Genomic DNA, 15469 nt, shown 5'->3' with positions numbered 1-15469 from the left:
AGATGAGCGAGTACTGTTCGTATCAGCCGATCCGAACAGCACGCTCCATAGAAATGAATGGGTGCACCTGGTACTTCCGCTTTGACGCCGGCCGCTTAATCCCCCGCGTGCCGGCTACGTCCATTCATTTCTGTGTGAGCGTGCTGTTCGGATCAGCTGATCCGAACAGTACTCGCTCATCTCTATTAATTTTCATTCTTCCACAGGCCGCCATCAGACAACTATATTATGGCTGTATTCTAGAAAAGGAACCTGTCAATTAGATTTTGTCTCCCATAGTACCATAGCATGTATGAATGGCTGCCTTTACATGTCCCTGTATGTAGGAAGAGTTATTCCATTCTTGAAGTTGAGAGCTTTTAGAGTTAATTCCTGGTGGCTGTTCCCTAATAAACACACTATGATGTGACATGGCAGAGTAACGTCCTCATGATCCTCTTCTGAAAGGCTTCTGACATGTGCGAAAGCGCCAATGACACTTATACCCAATAGATTTTGGATAGACACGATCCAGCTGTCCAACTGTTCATACAAACAAACCCACCATCAACAGCCCGACCACAGGGACAGTTTAGATATCGCAAATGAACATTCACAGTATTTTCATAGCCAAATTCTGCCATATCAGCCAACGTAAATCCTCTATTATCAGCATTGTATTTCTCCATACAGGAGCCAGATATCTACTTCTAAGAATGGATCAGATCAGGGAAAGCATTCCTAAAGCTTGTGTTTAGTAAGAAAGGGATTCTGTTCTTGATGTTAAATATAAAGAGAACATTATATATGATTTATTATCTCCCCTTGCTTGTCCACCCCTTCCCCCTTGCTTGTCCACCCCTTCCCCCTTGCTTGTCCACCCCTTCTCTTTTGTCCTACTCCCCTTCGTCCTATTTGTCTTGTTAGTCTCCTCTGTTTGTTTGTTGTATTATGTTCTTTTTTGTCTCATACAGTTGTGGAAAGCCATTCTCAGTTAGGTTTTTCCTTTATTTTATTGTATTTTGTATGTCTGCTGTTTATGGTTGTATACTTTGTTTCAAAATTTTATAAAAATTACAGTTGAAAAAATATATATATATGATTTATTATATGGCCTAAGGAGACAACCATAAACTAATGGGATTGTTTGGTCTCATTTCAAGCAGACAGCATTTTCTGGTTATTGAGGAAAAGTCCTGAAGACGTGTGTTATAACTACCTGAAGGCATGTTGTAACTACTTTAAGGGTCCATTATGGGTGCTATATAGTAAAGTTGGTCTGCCAGGAGGCTACTTCACATATTAACTAACTTCTATAAGGCTAGAATCACACATGCAGTTTTTGTGCCAATATCAGTAGTAGTTACCAAGAAGGATCAGTCTTTACCTTATATAGTTCTTGCTTTTTGGATCCACTTCCAGCCTTGGCTCAAAAAAGGCTACAAAACTGCATGGATGATGGTAGTAATGTTCACAAGAAGGAATTGGGTCAGAAAGAACAAAAATCTGCACCAGGAATTGAAGCAGATTTTGGAAGCTTTTTTTCCATAGATATAATTGACATGCTGCGATTTCTAAACAGCCCCGGTTTTGAAAATCTCAGCGTGTCTGCACTGCAATCTTAAACGCAAAGTGGGCATGGGATTTGCATGAATCCCATCCACTTTGCATTTAGCGTAAAACACTGCGTTTTTTTCCCCTCGGCATTTCCACCACAGGCAAATCACAGCGTTTCCGGCCCGTGGGTCCCCAGCCTCAGATTACCAACAAACTCTCTCTCTTATGAGGTCTATCTGGCGTAAAAAATATTTGTGACCCCACTACAGAATTAGGTTTTATTTGTTAGACATCTGAATAGAATTATCATATTCGGACAAGGATTGTACAGTATTTTATAAATGTACTGCACTATGGATACAAGTTGGAACTGTACACAATGCCAACACCGTGTGCTATCCTTCATAATGTAGATTTTGATATAATAATAATAATGATTTTTAAAGTGCCATGGCATATGTTGGCGCCATATAAATAACATTTATTTTTTCTATATTATAGTAAGACTGATACTTGTATATGTTATCTCAGTTTGTAAATTTTAGGAAGCAAAATGAACAGGGAGCGGACAATTGCTGAAATTCTATGTAAGAGAGTATGCATAGTTTCATTTGCTGGGATTTGAGTCTAGTATTGACACTGTTCACATTCCACCTTGATCCACATTTTATGTAAATAAAGATATTTCTACTTTCCATACAATTTACAGACAATAGTAGCTCATACAAGGATAGAGCCCTGATCTCCTACTCTGAGAATACATCAGAAATAGGCATCCAGCTCCAGTATAACTAAACCGCACTAAAGATCCTAAGTGTAATGGAATGTCTCCTGAAATGGTCAGGACGCAGCTATCCTGCTCTATAGACCAGCCCTTGTAATATGTACACACAACATCTGAGATGATCGAGTCTTCCAAGTAAGAAAGTTTGGCACAGACATTTAAGTGCTTAAAAAAAATCCTAAAACTTTTCCTTCCTTAGCCTACAATGAGTAAGTAAAATCTATGACTACTGACAATACACCTTGAATATGAAGCAATGAAATTGTGCAAATATTCTCAGTCTTGAAGATGGCCAATCCCTCTTATTGACCAAGAACGTTTAGGGGATCGTCAAATGCGGTGGACGCCTTGGTGTCTGGTTTGGATTCTGACCCTTGTTGAGTGGACTTGGATTTTGACTTTGTTTTCTTTACGTTGGACACGGATGCTGAAAATATGTCATCTATATACAAAGAAAAAAAAACAAAAAAACACAGTTTTCATCACACCAAGATCCTTCATACACACAAATCATTCCATTAGATGAAAAGGATTTACATGGTTAGAAAAACATGCCCGCTTTCTTCTAGTTACAGCACCATATCTGTCCATGGGTTCTATCTTGTATTGCAGGTCAGCTCCTTTGAAACTAAAGTGGCCGATCTAAAAGATTACACAAAACCACTGATCCCTTTAAGGCTGCCTGATCTCACCCTTTGCCCGATCATAGAGAACTTTGCAGTCATACAGTAGTTGCACAGTTCTCTCAGCCTGAGGTAGATAAGTCTGTGAGAGATGCCATAAGGAGCAATCTAAAGGATGGGGAGATCAGTATATATTGATGAAGAGATCAATCTAAGTGGAGGGGGGAGAGCATTCTGCGAGAGACTGATTAGTAGAAACAGCGCCCAGGTCCCTACTACCCTATTTACTAGCTATAAAAGCTTACAGCGAACACTGAACACAACCCGTGAGAAAGAATTCTGGACAGCAATGTAATATCAATGGCATCATGTAATGATCTAACTTGTATGGTGGCTGCTAGACTGACTCTCCCATTCCAAAGGGTCCTATTAGAGTTAAAATTGGAAACCAGACATAAAAAAGAGCCTGGCAGAGGACTACAACCCTCTCCCCACTGAAACAAACCAAGCTATGGTGAACCAAGCGTGCATGTTTGTGGGAGAACTGAGAGAAATAGTTGCTTCTATAACTGATGTGTGACCAGTTTAGCCAGAGCCTATTTTTGACATTACTTTTCCTTAGGACAGGTACTAATATTTACCATGATAAAGTACATAAACAGCACAGCTCTGCTTATATACAACAAAGCTGTTCTATACATGTTAGAAGGATAACAATGACGCTCCTCACACATACCCATGTCATCATCAAATATGGATTTAGGCTCCATCTTCTTTTTGGACTTTTTCTCTTTAGGTTTTTGAGTGAAATCAGCGAAAATATCTGTATTATCATCAAAAAGATTGGCCTCTGATGCTCCTTTTTTCTCTTTTGGTTTTTTTACTGGTTTAATAGCTTCTGCCGCAAATATATCATCCTGAAAAACAAAAGGACACCAATATGAGTCACGTGGACATTGCATTCATTCATTGAATTTCTCGTACAAGCAAGAGTGTTTGGATTGTTATCCAAAGAGAAAATGCCTACTGTGAACTTCTTCTCATTGCATAGATCATGCGACTCTGAACCAAAATGTAATGCACTTTAAGGCCGAGGCCCCACGGGACGTAAACGCCGCGATTTGCCCGCAGCAGAGACGCTGCGGGAAAAATCGCGGTGTTTTACAGTGCAAGCAAAGGGGATGAGATTCATGCGAATCCCATGCCCACTTTGCGGAAAAAAAACGCTGTGCGGACACGCTGCGATTTGTAAAGCCGTTGCGGCTTTGCAAATCGCAGCATGTCAATTATATCTACAGAAACGCCGGTGGCTTTCCCATAGATATAATTGTAACAGAAAGTCCGCGGAGGAAAACTCAGCCAACTTTCTGTTTAAAGCGCTGCGGAAAGAACCGCAGTGCGTTCACACCGTGGTTCTTTCTTAAGCCGGTGGGGCCTTAGCCTAAAAATGGGGCTGCTTTCCGCCAAAAAAACACAAAACCTTTCTTAAAATTTCTGCCCATAGGCGTTTCTCTTCTAGGTAATTTGCAGTTGAATCATTTGATACCAGGGAAGTTCATCCATAAATGCAAGATGGAAACACAGTGAGTGGAGGAGAAGTTCTTTACTCTCTTCCCCCAGTGAATGTAGAGAGGAGGGGTTGATTCTCTTCACAGCCTCCATACACATGGTCTGCAAACTGTTGATCTGTGCACTCGGCAGAAAATTTTACAAATCTCATAGCTTATAAGGAAAGTCTTCTATGTGCTTGTATCTACTTATGGCTGCTTGAGATGTTACAGACTGGGATAATATTCACAGATCACAAGCATCTTTATAGACTGGGCTCATAGATTGTTTTCTTCCTGTATTTTAGCTGCATGTATTAACAGTTCACTGTTTCTGGATCTCCTATATTATAGTCACTTGGGCTTATTTTCAGCTATTTGTTTACTTTTGCCTAGGTACTCCTGGCAGAACAATTTCAGTAAAGGCGAGGGTGGGCAGACAGCTCATTATTGTACAAGTCCACAGCCTCAAAGACAAATATAAAATGTGCTGCAGCCATAAAGTGATTATTACAATTAGAAAAACTGATAGTACACCATGTGTCAAGGGTTAAACAGTCATACAGCAGACTGTCCAGCAACACCCTGCACATATTGCAACTTTTCATAAAAATTCAGCTACCCTTTAAAAGGGAACCAGTTACTAGGATTAGGGCCACTAAATCACCAGCATGTGTCCAACTTGAGTAAATTTGTTATAAGAGCTACATCTGGCACAAATCTCAACACATGCACAGATGAAGCCAAGGACATTACAACAGGCTACAATGTGCATGCACCAGATGGGCACTTTGCAAAGTGAATTGAGATGTACTGTCCCTGGCTTCATCTGCACATTGCACAAGCACCCGAACCTGAGGCAATGCGTAAGAACATGCTAGTAGTTTAGAGACCCGGGTGACAAGCTCTCTTTAACACACCTTAGTATCACAATTAGTAAAAGCAGATTGTTATATGACAATATTACATTTCATCAGACTTAAATGAGTTGTTGGACAATCCCTTTTCCTGCTGCTAAGACCCCCAATGATGAGCTGCTATGTATGGAAGAACCCACCAGCAAGTGCTGAAGCTTCTTGCAGTACACACACAAAAAAAAACAACCAAAAAACAAAGCAACCCCATCACTTACTTCAAACATGTCACTGGCTGTGGACTTATCTTTTGGAACAACAGGTTGAGCCTCTACTTTCTTCTGAGGTTTCTGAAACCCAAACAGGTCATCATCAGGCTCTTTGTCTATCAGAGAGCTGGACTTGGGTGTCTTTTTGGGTTTGTCTTTTATGGACTTAAATAAGTCATCATCGCTGCCATCACCATCAAACAACACAGATGAAGGTTTCTTTCCCTGATCCAAGAAAGGTTTTTTAGAAAACTCACTCCCTCGTGATTCTTCCTTCTGTTGTTGGGTTGCCCCTGGGTTCAGCAGGGAGCTACCTGCAAAGAGGTCAGACCCAAATAAATCATTGACATCAGGCGTCAGAGGATTTACAGCTGCTTTTGTATGCGTTCTAGGCTGTATGTCGTTTTCTGAGAAGGATAACTTCATGCTAGAAATTTCATCTCTGTCCGATCTCCAGTTTGACTCTGCTAGTCCAGTGTCATTTTTTGCAGCGGATGTAGGCGATATTGGTGATGACAGATCATCATTTTCCCCAGACTCTTGGGATGCAAGCTTCCTGCCCATTCGTGTAGGAGGTCGTCTTCTACCACCAACTTTCACACGTGTCTGAAGAATACAAAGTCACAAAGCAATGAATAAGATTCATTCTTTTCATTTTAACAGTTTTTACAGTTTACATAGAATTCATCTGCATCAAAGGTTCAGTATCTTGCAGACTGCTTTACTCTGAACCTGAGTTATGTTTACTTCATACCGTAAAGGTTTTTATTCAGGCAAAAGATATAGAAGAGATAACGTTCAGATATATCATCTATAACAGATAGGTGCGGGTATAAACTGCTAATATTAGCAGCTGCAGCATTGGAATTACACAGTATATGGAAGCTGAAGGCAGGGAGCTCTGTCCACTATGTGGTGGCTGTGTCAGGCTACTGCAGCTCGGTTTCCATTCAACTGAACGAAAGCCGAGCTGCAACTGCTGTACAGTGAACAAAGTCATTTGCTTTTGGGTTAATACACTGTGGTTCCATCTTGCAACAAGCAGAGCTTAAAGAGGACCTTTTATGTCCTCATAGGTGGGTAGAATTATCAGTACATACCGCTAAAAAGCCAACTGAATTCAGCGCAGTCAGTATTGCCGGTATACTGTCACTACCATTCGTTTTGACACTAATATCCCTCCACTGTCAGAAGGGTGGGCCTTACAGCTCAGCGTCATCGTTGTGAGAAACGCCCCCCCCTTCCCCGACAGCATTCCTCCAAAGTCGTGGGGGGCCATTCCTCACAGTGCAGAAAAGACGCTAGCCTATAAGACCCACCATTCCGAGAAAGGAGGAATATCGAAGCCAAAACAGCACCGATATCTCTGGTTCCGGGTGCATGAATTAAGCACACCGTCAGCTTTCTAGTGGTATATAATGTTGCTGATCTGGGAGGACATGAAAGGTCCTCTTTAAAGGATCAGCAATGAACCTCTTGTTGTTGGATATCACACCTTCTGATAAGTCAGAGCTTCTCTAGCAGCACAAGGAAAACCTACACAATATTAGGTCGGTGTATTTTCAATGTTGGCAGGTTCAATGTTGAGTCCACCTTTTGCTTTATTGTCTAAATGCATCCAAAAATCTAAAAGAATTCTCCTAACTTTTTATTTCTACAGCTCCTATACAAATTAATGTATACTGCAGTTACATTTACACTTGTCCCCTCCTTTGTGATAGTACCAGACTACATACGGGTTGTTTGTAATCTGTAACAACAAAGACACATAAACATATGCAAAGTTCTGCAAAGGACACAATCAGTGGTGAAAATAATAAAAGCTCTAATATTTCCAAAATGGTTGTATCTGCTGTGTGTGGATTGGTATTTGTATGGTACAGACTGCACTGTGAACTTTTTTTGTAGTAAGAAGAATCTGAATACCTTATTGGCATTATGAAGTGTATCAACTTGTGCTGGGGTGTCAAAGCTTGCAACAACCATATTTTTGCCGACAGATTTGGAAGCAAAGTTATCCTCTGCCGCTGATGATGTTGGAGCTTCTGCCTCCATTATAACAGTTCTAGCTGCTGACAGTTTTGGAATAGCGCCAGGTAACAACGCGGCTGGATTAATGAGCAAATCTGCCTAAAAAACAAAATATATGCAAATATCTTTTTAGGTAGTTATCAAGTTTTAAGTAATTTTGTGCATAAGCTGTAAGTGATTATAGGTATAAGAAAAGGTGCAGCACTGGTAAGAGAAGCTGCATGCACTATGTAAAGGAAAGGCCAGCCCAGGTCCAAGCACTGCTAGTGGGGGAAAAAAGGAAAACTTAGTTGTCAAAAGATAGCATCAAATGATTGGAAAAGTCAGCGGAAGAGAAGTGGAAGAGTTCAATAGTTACTTGGAGTTTTCCAATCCGAGAGGAAGGACCTTTTGTTTTAACTGGTGCGGAGTCAGTGGTTTTCTGTGCACAATGATTTTATAACCAAAAGAAGAAGAAAACAAGAGCAATAATAAAATTACTATAAAATATTCATTTATGGTAATTCATGCAGACATTATCACAACGGGTGCAGATATCCAGTAAAAAAAATAAGTATTTTTGAGACCATGCTCCTGGAGGAAAAGTATGCCAACTGGCGGTCCTCCAAGAGGAAGACAAGTGTTAACAGACCATTTTCCAGTCCAATCTGAATGGACCCCGGAGCACAAAGATCTATACATGTCCCATAACATAGGCCCCACGAGCAGAATGCAAACCTTACAAAAAGTGGAAAATAGGCAAAAATTCAAAAACTAAGTTTACATGACAAAGGTTCTTCACCTAAACCCATTTAAAGAAAATCTGTCACCAGGTCTGAAATTCTCAATGACATACCTAATCTAATAAGCGATGGCACCCTGAGTATTTTGGTATTTTCTTTATCCAAACCTGTTCAGTCATTTTAAAGATATAATTGTACGTATATTAGGTTATATTAACCAAGTAGGCAGCAACACTGTGGTTTCTGGGGGAAGTGTGTGTGTACTGTAAGTTACCGCTCACTTGGCTAGTATACCCCAATTTGCATCAATACTAAAAGGGCTTATATCTTTGGAAAGGCTGAACAGATATGGATAAACAAAACACCAAAATACTCAGGGTAACGTCACTTATCAGATGATGTAGGTTATTGGACATTTCAGAGCAGGTGACAGGTTATCTTTCAGAATATACAGTTACAGTCCTGCATGCAGATGAATTTAAAAATTGTCACGCATTAGCTGAAGGAACCACACTACTATTAAGTCCATTTACATACATTTCTATAGAACATCAGTACTTTGTAAACGTCAAGTTTGTTAAAGGGATATGTCCGATATATATGCAACTCCTACCCCTGGGACACACATTTATTTTAAGAAGGGGGTCCTCTGTACCCTCATCTAATGGCTCCATTGAGTGGACAGGTGGCAATACTCGAGACTTCTTCACTTACTTTCATGGGAGTTTTTAAGAATAGCTAAGCAGGCAGAGATTGCACACAAATTTATCAGACTTATCTGGCTATGTCATACATGGTCCAGATGGAAACCCCTTTAATGAGTCCAGCAGTGGTCTCCAAATAGGCCAGAATGAATGATTATCTACATCTACATGTGTGCAAAAATATAGTATGGAACCAGCCTGATGATTTGCAGTGGGTGAAACGCATGGGAAACATCCCCCCAAAAAAATCAGTCATGTTGCAGACTTGATAATCTGGATTCCACAAACAAATTTCTGCAAGAAACATACGATGTGTGATCCCAGCAGTTAATACAGAAAGGAAAGCTTTGTTATACTGAACATGACTTATGGACTGCATGATTTGGACATCAGTAATTCAGCGTAAATAGCCATAGTAAGACCATGGAGGTTCTGATGCGCAAAGTGGGTACTGCATGGCAGCCTTGAAACTCAATAGACTGTATTATAGTATAGTACTGTAGAAAAGCTTTAGGCATGTGTGGGGGAAATGCTGCACAGTAAGAATGCTTACTAATACAAGTGCTAAATAGTTTAGGTCACTTAAGGAAATTAAACGAACAAATAAAAGATTCTAAATTCCATCAAGATTTAGTGGGACCATGCTTTACTTCCATCAATTCCTCTCGATATACTTGCAGTTTTTTTTTGTTTCTTTTTTATGTAGATTGTGAGCCCCATATAGGGATCACAATGTACTTTTTTTTTCTTTCTTCCTATCAGTATGTCTTTGTAGAATGGGAGGAAATCCATGCAAACATGGGGAGAACATACAAACTCCTTGCAGATGTTGTTCCTGGCGGGATGCAAACCCAGTACTCAATCGCTGCAAGGCTGCAGTGCTAACCACTGAGCCACCGTGATGCCCCTCTTGCAGACAGTTTTTGAAAGAACTCAGCAGTTCTCGCCATCTTGGAGAACTAAACGCAGATCTGTGGATGTAGGCTTGCTCAAATCCTTCTGTCTCTTCATGTAATCCCACACAGACTGGATGATGTTGAGACTGGAGCTCTGTGGAGGCCGTATCATCACTTCCAGGACTTTTCCTCCAAAGGGTGTTCACAACAAATATTGACGGGAGTTAGATTTTTCTTATTCATTCATTTCATATTGTTAATTTACAAAAATAAACTGTTAAGATTTCTTCTTCTGACACCATTATTACTTTGCAGAAATTTTCCTGCCTAAAATTTTTGCACAACACTGTATATAAAGTACAAGACCAGAGAGGGAGGGGAAAAAAAAAAAAAAAAAAAGTGTCTCCTTGCTGTCATTCAAGATTAAATAGGTTGTCCGGGCAATAAAATCATTTTTAAAATAGGCCAGAGGAGCTGGAAAAAGCACCATACTCCGCTGTTTCCCTCTGCTCTAGTGTACTCCCAGCGCAGTCCGGTCCTACTGCTCCAGTGTCTTCTAGAAGTGAAACTTCTCGCCAGCTGTGACATCCTGGAGCCCTTCCGCTGAAGCTGCTGATTGACCTCAGCAATCACGTGACTGCTGAGACCAATCAGTGGCCTTAGAGGCATAAGGAAGTGACCCTGGGACATCGCAGGAAGTTGGCCAATTGCCCTCAACATTCAGGTGCGAGGGGACTTCCGCCGGAAGGCAACAATGGGACGGCAGGACTGGACCGTGCTGGGAGGTACCAGAGCACTGGGGAAAGGAAGTATGACTTCTTTTCTTTTTTTTTCACCACCAATGGCCTATTTAAAATATACACTTTTTGCCCAGACAACCCCTTTAAGGGCTACTTATATTACACCTATATTCCCTAATAGGCACACTAACGCAAGGTATTTAATCTGTGTGGGTCCATCTGGTGAAATCTCCACCAATAACAAAAATGGGATCCCTTCATATGAAAGCAAAAGTAGTCGAGCATGTGTGATGGTCTGTAGGACTGATGAAGAGGAATCATGTACAGCACTTGACTATCCTATACAGTTAAAAGAAAACAAAAAAACCCCAAAAAACAGCAGCATGTATTCACACGGCAGGGCACCTGTTCTCAAGATCGCAGTCCGGGTCAGATCTCTATCCAATCAGACAATTTTCACCTCTCCTGTGGCTGGGTCATAAGATGGTACATCTCCTTACCATCTTATGACCCAGCCACAGGAGAGGTGAAAATTGTCTGATTGGATAGAGATCTGACCCGGACTGTTAGTTGCTTTATATTGAAATGTATACCGAGATACGAACCTCTGACTCTTCAGTCTTCGTCACCTCATTAACATCCATTGGTCGGCCAGATTCTTTTTTGATGATGGTCTTCTTCTCTTGCACCTTCTAAAGTAGGGCAATAAAATTCACATCCATCAATGATATACAGTATTCTCCATGTCCATTATTTGGAGTCTATTCTTCATTATAGTAGCTTATATACCCCCTCTAAAAAAAAAACAAAGCCCTAATAACATGTACACTTGTCAGGTCTCCTATATGTAACGTATTGTGAATAATAACCTGTATTATAGCCCAGCTGACAGTACCAGACTTATGGGATGCACTCTACTGACAAGTTGAGTGTATCCCAACACTCACTCATTTATATGGCTACTTGTCTCAATCCAAGTGCCACCGTATGCTTTGTGCCGACAGCCATTTCATGGGAGAAGACTGCAGTGTGATACAATAAGGCTTCCTTCAGATGACTAATGCAGCCATCATCTGCAATCCAGTCCAGACCGCATGTATAATGACCAGAATTTACATCCCCAAGTAACCAGCAGAACTTGACCTGCCCAGCTCCCAGATATCACATCATGATACTCCTATTAATGCGTGTATTTGATTTGGCCACATATGAATGTTTCAGTTATGCTATGGATGTATGAAAGGTTAAAATGCCAGAAAAGCTGGCTGCCATTTCGATATATAACTATAGTAAAAACTACATATCCAACAACATGAGAAACTACCTGTAGAAATACTTACTGGGGGCTTTTTAGGCTTAGCTGAGGCGAAGAGGTCATCATTATCATCATCACAAAACAATCCCGCCCCTGGAGAGGGTTTGGTGGTTTTGGATTTCTCAGACTGAAACAAAAGAACACCAATTTTTTTTCTTCAATTTACTTTATTTACTAATGACCCTTGTGGGTGTTGGAGATGAGTACAGGGGGCCACTAGCTCCCCTCCTCCACAATACTCTGTGCGCTTTGAGTATCCAGGAGAAAAAGTGCATTACAAATGTTTGTCACAGCATATTATAGAGCAGAGGAGCTGAACTGACTGATATATAATACGAGAGAAAAGATTCAGTATCACTTGTCAAAATATCACTGTCACCCATTGAAAGCAATTAGCAAAAATGTATATATGTCACTAGAAATAACCCTTTCCCTACCACCATTGAGAAAACTTCATTAAATCTCTACTTAATCTGGGATTAGGAGTCCAGTGGGTGGACCTACTCAATGATTGACAGCCTTCCCGCATGAGTGCGTACACTTCATTCACTTTGCTTGATGCCAGTGGATAAAAATCAGTCCATGGTCATGTGATGAACAATAATCAGACATCTGCCTGGTAATGAGCTGTGCGCCCCTGTTCTCATCACATGACCATAGACGGATTTTTATCCACTGGCAATAAGAATGAATGAATGACAGCAAGCAGAGATCTAGAAAATCGTGAGACGTTAATACAAAAAGTATTTTGGAAAACTGTACAACATTTGCATTAAACAAACAATAACAATTGTCTGAAAGTGGACAACCCCTTTAAATTTACACCAGATGTCTGGCGCAAAAACTTGCACACCCTGGCTTTGAAGCTTTATAAATGCCAGTTGCAGCAATAATTGTCGCAAGTGTCGTTTTTGCTCCTCCCACACCACTTTCAGGAAATTGGCGAGGGGAGCTACATTTAATATTATTTACGCCAGTTCCTGGTACACATGATCAATGATATCCATGCCAGCTACAAACTGGTGTAAGATTTCAGTACAAGCACACAACCCAGCAGAAGAGCCACCTCATTTATCAATAGGTGGGTCTGATCATAAATGAGGCGGCTCTTCCGCAGGAGCAGGGGGCACTCGTCTTCAGAAATATCCACCCATATTACAATCTGCTCAGCTGATGGCTGAAATTAGAGGGAGAGTTGTGATACCCCCCATACACATTAGTTGGAATAGGTGAGTTCAGCAGACAACTCTTATATGTATGAGCATGTTCACACCTGAGTGCATATACTTTTTATAAGGAAACTCCACACAAACTGGTCATTATATAAACCACTTACTGATTTCTTATTGGTGCTGGCAAATAAATCTACATCTGGGTCATTGTCCTTCTGTAGTTCTTGACTGAAGAGAAGTTCCTCATCTTGAAATACTCCTGTGCTCTTCCCCTGAGTGCTCTTTTCCACAGAATCCTAAAATAGTTAAGTAAAGAACAACTTTAATTTTCGTCGGTCAGTTTCTGGTCTACTCAGATATATTTAAGGGGTTCTGATCTGATTTAGATTTACAGTGTCCATTCACACCAACCAGGTATAAGTGTTATGCTGAGTGATTTGTATCTCTTCCTCCTCTCTCCTTCTTCTCTTAAAATTTTTCCCCTTACTGGATCCTTCAGGGATTTTCCCTGTTGGTTCTGTGTCGTTAGGCGTTTATTGTGTACATTTGTGTTATCTTGTTTTGTCTAATATGTCTCCTTACTAGAGATGAGCAAGTACTATTCAAAACGGCCGTTTCAAATAGCACGCACCCATAAGAATGAATGGAAGCGGCCGGCACGCTGACTTTGCCGGCGGCCGGCCGCTTAACACCCTGCGTCCATTCATTCCTATGGGTGCGCGCTATTTGAAATGGGAGTTTCGAATAGTACTCGCTCTTCTCTACTCCTTACATCTTTGAGCGATTGTTGGCCTTGATATTTGTTACTGTCCGTTTATAAAAAAAATAGAAATAAAAAAATAAATAAAATGTAATGCTGACTGGGGTTCAGAGTGAGACAATCTATGTAACTGCTCTGGTGTAAGGATCCTGAACAGAGGAACCCTCACTATCAACCCAAAATTCCCCAATAGGATAAAAGAAATACGTTTTTAGTGTAAGAGACAGAATTGGGATAGCATAGATCGCCGGCATAGCACTGCCACCACTGATCATGGAATAGCTTTCCAAAAGGGATGATACAATAAGACAATATCCATGCTTACCTTTCCAGGACCCTGAGGTATAATATTACTTGCAAACTGATCTTCCATATCATCATCTTCATTCCCAAAAAGACTCAGTACATTCTTACTTTTCACCTTGCCTACTTGTTTGGCAGGAGGTGGTGATGATGCAAACAGATCCTCACCATCTGATTCCTCTAGAGACACTGATTTTACCTGAAAAACAATAAAAAAATATAAATGATGACATTTTTCAGTAAATTAAAATGTATAAAGACACATATTTTTAGCAGATTTTGTTAAAAGGAGTTTCGAGCCTTAGGACACTGATCGCCTTTCCTTAGGATACCAGATCAATGGGGGTCTGCCATCCCTCATCTGCATTGATCTGTGCTTAGCAGCCTCCAGTGCCAGAAGCAAACATTTAATTCATGTCAAGCTCAAAGGCCACTACACACTGTACTGTGCGGTCTACTTCCAGCTCCATACACTGTATAGTTCTGACTGATCAGTGGGGGTGCTGGGTGAAGACGCCCTTGATCTGATAATCGTACGGGATAGGCCAAAAAAATAATCAGGCTGGCAGACCCCTTTAAGGTTTCAAGCGTTCAGAGCTCCATATCCTGTTTTTAATCATACAACCCCTGGCTGTCACTAGAGTGTTGTTAAAGGGTTGTCAAATGGTGAAAACATTTTGGCAAAGGATGTAAGGTGTAAAAGTTGCTAGTGTTAACCATACCTTATTATTTTGTGGCAGTTTAGGCAACATATCCTCCACAGCTTGGACTTTTACTTGAGGTTCAGCTTTCTTACTGGTTTCATCAATTAAGGGAGCCTTCTCATTTTCTTCTTTTACAGGAACAGACGTCTTTGGCTGTTCCTGTCGTAAGAAATGCTTTAAGAACAAAATACTTGACTTGTTTTAAAGGGGTTGTCCCATCACAAGGATCCTATCTATACTGCTTGATAATGTGAATGTAAGACTTTTCCTAAATACAATGCTTCAGCAAAACTGCTTTGTTTGGCCACTATCTTACTTTATTCATTTTTTTGTGGCCACAGCCCTGACCTAGCTGCTCCTAAGTCAAGTGATGTGTCTGCCTGCTCTGAGGGGGGAGGGAGGAGGGGCTAAGTGCACGGGAGCGAGCCTGGAGGGGGGGGGGGGGGGGGGTAGTTTACCCTTTGGGGGAAGGGGCCGCCAATACAGGGTTAGACGCCGGCACAGGTGAA

General features: G+C 40.9%; 1 protein-coding gene across 2 annotated transcripts in view; it reads right to left on the bottom strand.

The window, feature by feature from the left end:
• Positions 1–1806: 1806 nt before the first annotated feature.
• LOC142183195 (WASH complex subunit 2-like) overlaps positions 1807–15469 on the bottom strand; it is a 46641-nt gene continuing 32978 nt past the window's right edge. Inside the window, exons 21-30 of one of the 2 annotated variants that reach the window (XM_075258156.1) lie at positions 14979–15119; positions 14279–14455; positions 13358–13489; positions 12047–12148; positions 11312–11398; positions 8003–8065; positions 7540–7743; positions 5623–6219; positions 3680–3860; positions 1807–2762 (exon numbers count right to left, since the gene is read on the bottom strand). In XM_075258156.1, coding sequence (XP_075114257.1) covers positions 2623–2762; positions 3680–3860; positions 5623–6219; positions 7540–7743; positions 8003–8065; positions 11312–11398; positions 12047–12148; positions 13358–13489; positions 14279–14455; positions 14979–15119 — 1824 coding nt within the window. In that variant the 3' untranslated portion in view covers positions 1807–2622. The remainder of the gene's footprint in view (positions 2763–3679; positions 3861–5622; positions 6220–7539; positions 7744–8002; positions 8066–11311; positions 11399–12046; positions 12149–13357; positions 13490–14278; positions 14456–14978; positions 15120–15469) is intronic. The other variant, XM_075258157.1, reaches the window with a different exon arrangement.

The sequence above is a fragment of the Leptodactylus fuscus genome, chromosome 10 (genome assembly GCF_031893055.1).
Source record: "Leptodactylus fuscus isolate aLepFus1 chromosome 10, aLepFus1.hap2, whole genome shotgun sequence".
NCBI classification, from domain to species: Eukaryota; Metazoa; Chordata; class Amphibia; order Anura; family Leptodactylidae; genus Leptodactylus; species Leptodactylus fuscus.
The sequence above is the reverse complement of the archived record's forward strand: the minus strand, read 5'-3'. Positions and strand labels throughout refer to the sequence as shown.